The sequence below is a fragment of the Pteropus vampyrus genome, unplaced genomic scaffold, assembly GCF_000151845.1.
Source record: "Pteropus vampyrus isolate Shadow unplaced genomic scaffold, Pvam_2.0 Scaffold356, whole genome shotgun sequence".
In the NCBI taxonomy this organism is placed as follows: domain Eukaryota; kingdom Metazoa; phylum Chordata; class Mammalia; order Chiroptera; family Pteropodidae; genus Pteropus; species Pteropus vampyrus.
In genome coordinates, this window is record NW_011889137.1 from 53,910 (window position 1) to 59,706 (window position 5,797).

The 5,797-nt window shown below is 54.5% G+C and overlaps 1 protein-coding gene across 3 annotated transcripts in view; it reads right to left on the minus strand.

Annotated features, from left to right (window-relative positions):
• GAS8 (growth arrest specific 8) overlaps window positions 1–2,099 on the minus strand; it is an 11,917-nt gene extending 9,818 nt beyond the window's left edge. The window contains exons 1-2 of one of the 3 annotated variants that reach the window (XM_023522709.1): window positions 1,416–1,983; window positions 292–378 (exon numbers count right to left, since the gene is read on the minus strand). In XM_023522709.1, coding sequence (XP_023378477.1) covers window positions 292–306 — 15 coding nt within the window. In that variant the 5' untranslated portion in view covers window positions 307–378; window positions 1,416–1,983. The other 2 variants (XM_023522708.1, XM_023522710.1) reach the window with 2 other exon arrangements.
• Between the last annotated feature and the right edge of the window lie 3,698 nt (window positions 2,100–5,797).

A 5,797-nucleotide genomic window follows, 5' to 3' on the forward strand; every position in this document is an offset into this window, starting at 1 on the left:
TCTGGACAAAGCGAGGGCCACGGGGACCGGGAAGGCCAGACGGGCCTGGACAGAGTGAGGGTCACGGGGACTGGGAAGGCCAGGTGGTTCTGGACTGAGTGAGGGTCACGGGGACCGGGAAGGCCAGGCGGGCCTGGGCAGAGCCGCAGGAGCCCGGCTGTAGGGAGATGGACCAAGAGGCAGGGCAGGACGAGCGGGCACTTGTTTGAGAGGTTCACGGAGACAGAAGGCCAGAGACAAAGCAGACTGCCCCACCCACCCAGGGCTGGGCGAGGCGCACTGCCCGCTCACCTGCTCCTTGCTCATGTCCTCCGGAGCGAGCCCGTCAACGATCGGGGTGCCTTTGCCTTTCCCTTTCTTCCCCTTCTTTTTGGGCGCCTTCGGTTAAAGAAGAGATGACTGGGTAAGGAAGGGAGGCTCTGTGTGGTACCCGCACCTTCTGGCTGGCTTTGTTTCCCGCCCGGGGTCATCTGGGAGCAGCGTGCCTGGCCAGGGACGCCATCAGCCTCTCACTGCTGAACACGCCCACCCGGAGCCCATCGCTCCACCTTATGGAGTCCCACCCCTAAGTGCACTCACATTCTCTGCTGACACCTGTGGAGAAGGAGACACCTCCCTTTTCAAGAGAGCGTCTCCTCCCCCGAAAGGAAGGGAGGGGCTTCGTCCCAAACACACTTCTAGACACAGGGCAGAGACTGCCTTGGTGTGGGTGCAAAATTTACTTGGCCTCAAAAGGAAGAACCCCAACGCCAGTGTCCAATGTCACCACATGGGCCATTACGCTTGGTGACCACCACAGAGAAACTTGCACAACTGTTCAGTGGCCGGGAGAAGCTGCCTGAAGGCTCCCTTCCCTCCGAATGTGAATCTGCCCCCAGCCCCTGGACCAGAGGGCTACCTCCGCAGCAGCTCTGGTGTCCCCCCTTGCTGTCACCAACTCACAAGATGAGAGAGAAGCTTCCGCCCCCTCTCACGTCCCCGATGTCGCACCCACACCTCGTCCTTCTGCCTTCACTCCCACCAACTCCCTGTGGCCCATGCTTGTGTGTCTGCATCTACGTGTCTCCGTAACATTTTTATGTTCACGAAAAAAATTATGTGGAAATCTTAGCAAGCATGGAGCAAAAGGGAAGAGGAGAAAGAGGAAAAGAAAGAGAAGAAAAGCATGCATATCCCCGTGAGTTAATAACTAGTAGAAGCAGTTTGCGGGTCTTTTTCCAGGGGATTTTCAAAGAACCACGCAGTGCAATCTTCACCCCGAATGCGCATCGGCCCCCTTTCTCACCCTGACTCCAAGCCCACCCCATCAGAGGCGTCCTGCTCACTAGTGACGCCCACCCTGCTGCACCTGCCTGGAAACCAAGTTCTCAACAACTCCTTATTGGGGGGCGGGGGGTGGCTGAGGGCCCTCCTACCTGAGAGACCCGGTGGAGAGCTGGTGCAACGAGCTCCCACCTTGCTGCTCAGCACAGGCCTGACTCGTCGGAGGTTCTCCAAGGAAACGGCAGTTCCCGTACCCCAGGCGCTGCCCTGGGCACCCCATGGATGCAGAGGGACCTCAAGCCACTGTGGCACGCCTCCAGACTCTCCATCCCAGCGACTGGAGGTGCTAAGGTACCCCTGCACCCCACTGTCCTCCACGGGGACCCTGTGAGGTCAGACCCTAGGCCCCAAGGCTCTGACTGACGGAGCCCTCCATTCCAGGAAGGGCATCGCTGGACGCGGGTTCTCCCTTCTGGACAGCTTGCCCTCGGACCCTCGGTCGTGGGGGGAAGCGCAGGGCGGTTCTAGGACCGCCCCTGTGAACACAGGACCCTGGACGGCCCAGATCTCTCAGTACAAGTGCGTGCGGGATCCGGGAATCCGCTCTCCCCAGGGGGCTGTCCCCACGAGAGCACCAAGTCCCCAATTCCAGGGACCCAGGGACCCAGGCCTCCCCGTCCGGGGTCTCTCCGCGCGCAGGCCGGCAACCACGGACTAACCCGGCCCTCCTCACCATGGCTCCGGACGTCCGGCCGCGCCGCGACCTACAGACCCGAGCGCCGGCCCCGCGGAAGCTGCGCCGTCTCCCAGCAACCGCTGTGAGATCCCGCACGAAATATCGAAGATCCTCGCGAGACTCCGCCCACTTCTACAGGCCCTGGCAACGGCGGGAGCGCGTCCCTAGCAACAAGCCCTGGGCCCACCCAGGGTTTACGCGAGTCCGGTAGGATTTGCTTGCAGCTGGGCATCATCCACTTTTGACTTCTCCGACGCCTCGAGATGCGTTTCCCTATGGGATGTACGTTTACACTCCCGGTCTCCCCCAATAAACTTCAGTTCCGTGAAGAGAGGAAAATTGTTTCGCCCCCTTCTTACCCGCAGTGCCCAGGACAGTACGCAGCAGGCACTCAGTAAAGACGCCTTTAGTGAAGGAGGGAGGACAGCAATTAGATTCAAATTTGGGCTAGGACGGTGCCACTGAGCCTGACCGCCCCCCACCCCCCACCCGCCATTGCCCATCTTGAAGATCCCTTCCCTTCTGGCCTGATGAGGATGGGAGACAGCCAGGTTTCCACAATCCTTTAGAAGTAACAGTAAGAAAGAAAAATACATTCCAGTTAGCTGCAAACTTTTGAAATCAGCATGTGTCCTCTTCACAAAAATAAACTGATCTGCCTGAAGAGGTCCCCTGTGGGCCCTGTTCTCACCCGGGGTGGGGGAAACACCAGAAACCTCTGTCGGAGTATTCCAGACAGGCAGAAGAAATGAGAGTTACCAGGTTCCTTTCCTCACCAGTTTACAATTTCCAAAGTGAATTTCTGATCCCTGCCACCGCACTATTACCTACATGTATCACTCTGTCACTCAGAAAGCTGAGAGTTTATCATAAGCAGGTGCCCATCTTTATACATACTTATGGTTTATGGTCTTTTCTGCATTCAACTTCAGCATCTTCCTAACTAGTGGTTTTGAAGCAGGTCATGTTTTTCTCATCTGTTTTGGGAAGAAGATTCTAGAAGCTTCTCCCCCTGGAGAGTTAAGATGGGGACAGAGTGTAATGAAGAAAGACAACGGCCTGAGTCTGACTGTCCCTCCCAGGGCAAAATAGCCTTATTAGCTGGGCTTGCTCAGACCTCAGACACCCACACAGTGGCCAGGATCTGAGAGCCACAGGATGAGCCTGCAGGGCTTCCTGTTTGCCCACTCCAGCCCTACCTGCACAGTGGAACTGCACTGACCCAGCTTGTATAGTCCTGAGTTTTATTTATAGCAGGCCCTGGGGCCTTTGTGAGGTCTGGTCCTGTCACTGTACCTGGGCAGCCAAGAGCCTGAGCCTCTGTGCCAGAGCAACTGGCCTGATAGGGGCCACCTCCCCAAGGCCAGGGCCTCCCAGAGGGGATTTGGCAGGCAAGACAATGCAGCCCAGTAACACAGCAGAGTAATTATTATGGTTTAACACTTACTTTGCAGACCCAAAATGCTAGGTGCCTCATGCTGATTGGCTTTTGCTTTAATTCTGGGAGTCCTGAATTAAATAAATGCATTAACAATAATTCCTTTCAGCAAAGAGGGCGAGAAGCAGAGGGTTAGCTCAGGATAACCAGACAGGGTATTCATTCATCACAAACCAATAGAGTCGCTTGGTCCATCAGCATGGATGGCAGAGATGGATAATTCGGGCCACCCTGGGCTCCCGACAAGGTCCACAGCGACCTGTGCTTTTCCTATTGGATTTGAGTTCAGATTTTTTCTTTTTCAGAAAAGAGACTTTTCTTCACATCCATGGCTTAAGATACTTTTATTCGGCATCAAGCTGTGCAGCTCAGAAACCCAGATAAATGGCATCTGAGTTTCCTGAAAAATCCAGAGCAAATATTAATACCCACCAACCACTGACCATGTTGTCTAACATTTGGCTCTTCCTAACACGCACTTACTTGGTTGTCCAGGGTAACTGCCCCAGGTGGACTGCCTCGGGCCACTGGACCAGCTCAGCAGAGACCTGAGTGTTAGGATGACAGAGTGCTTAAGAAGACTAGACTCTCTTAGAGATAAATAGTCAAATATTTACCTATGAAGTGATGTCATGTGGAGGTGACCAAGAGTAAAAAGAAAACAAGATCAGCCATCATGGGAATCCCTGAATAGGGTGATGGGTACATGTGGGTTAATTGTCTTATTCTCTCTACTTTGCTTTGAAAATGTTCTTAATGAAAAGTTAAAAATAAATAAACACTGGATCCTAGGACCCCTTTGACAAGAGTTTCTCTGAAGACATTTATTCATCTCTCAACAAGGACAATTATTAAACAATAACCACTATTACAATTACTGTGGCTGCATAATAGGTTACCCCCAAAATGTAGTGGCTTAATGTAGTGACAGTATCTGTTTTGCTCATGAATCTGCAACTCGGCCAGGACTGGATGGGGACAGGTCATCTTGGCTCCACATACCACCCCACAGGAGGTGGGGGGTGGGGGGATCTCAAAGGACACACATGAGTGGCCTCTTGAGTGGCCTGGGCTGCCTCACACAGGGAGGCTGGGTTCCAAGGGAGCTTTCTGAGGGACAGCTAAATCCTCCAGGGGACTCAGCTTGGGAAGTCACAGAGCACATCTTCAGCCATGTGCCCTGCCCAGGTTCAAGCAGGAGTATAGCTGCAGAGTGTCTTGATGGGCATGGGCAATTCTGGAAGACATGTAGAATCAGAAACATCGCTCTGACCATTTTGAGAAAATGCAATCTGCCACCCCAGCTAACTCGGAGCAACCAGTGCCCAGCCGCTGTCTACCCTCCCACCCCGCTACCCCTGTAGCTCAGCTTTGTCCCCGAGAGGCCAAATTCTCCACCTTTGGGGCGGCACAGAGGCCAGTGGCTTGCATACTGCAGGGGCTTGTCCTAGTGGGTCATGAAATCATTTTAGGCAGTTGTAAACAGCAGTTTTTGTTTTCATTTGTTTTGTACACTGAAGAAAAATGAGAATTATTAGCCTGCCTCACTGACTGAGCGTCTCAAAGGCCTTGGGCTCTGTGATCTGAGCTGGGCTGGGCGTGAGGACTTTGGAGGGCTGAAGCTGTGTGAACCACCCTGCCTTTGAGTGGGCGCCTTTCCTGCAAACACCAGGTTCATATCTGTCCTCTACCTCTGGGGGCCTTTTCCACCACATGCTGTGGACACTCGAGTTCTTTCTCCCTGAAGCTTTTCTTCGGTTTGTTTTATTTTTGTAAAAGTGCAGACCTTGGACTTGGATTCGGGCCTTCTGGCTTTCTGCATCTGGCTGTGCAATCTTGAGAAGGTTACCTACCCTCTCTGTGCTCAGCTTCTTCAGCTGGAAAACCAGGATCCCAACTTCCTAGGATCACTGGGAGAATTAATGAGATAGTGCGCTCGAGGGCTTGAGTGAGGTCCTAGGGAAGCAAAGCAGCGTTTGGGACTGGATTGAACGGTTTGGTGCTCTCAACAAGCCCGGACCCTGCCTCCGTTCCCAGGAGCGCCGTCCCTGCCAGCGCCCATCGCCTCATCTCTCGTCCCCCACCCGCGACCCCTCAGCTTCGCATTTAAACGCTCTCGCCACCACCTCCACCCCCCGTTTCTTCAGAACACCCATTACAATCTGCAGTTCTACGCTTATGGTCCCTCGTCTCGGGGGTCGGCTCCGCCTTTCCCTCTCCTTGTGCAAAGCGCGGGCTCATTGTTGGCGCCCCATAAATATCTGGGGCGGAGGGTCACAAATGGACAGCTGTCAGCGCGGCTGCGGGCAGAGCGTGCGCGCAGGGGTGGGAGGCGACCGCCAGGCCCGGGGCGGGCGGGG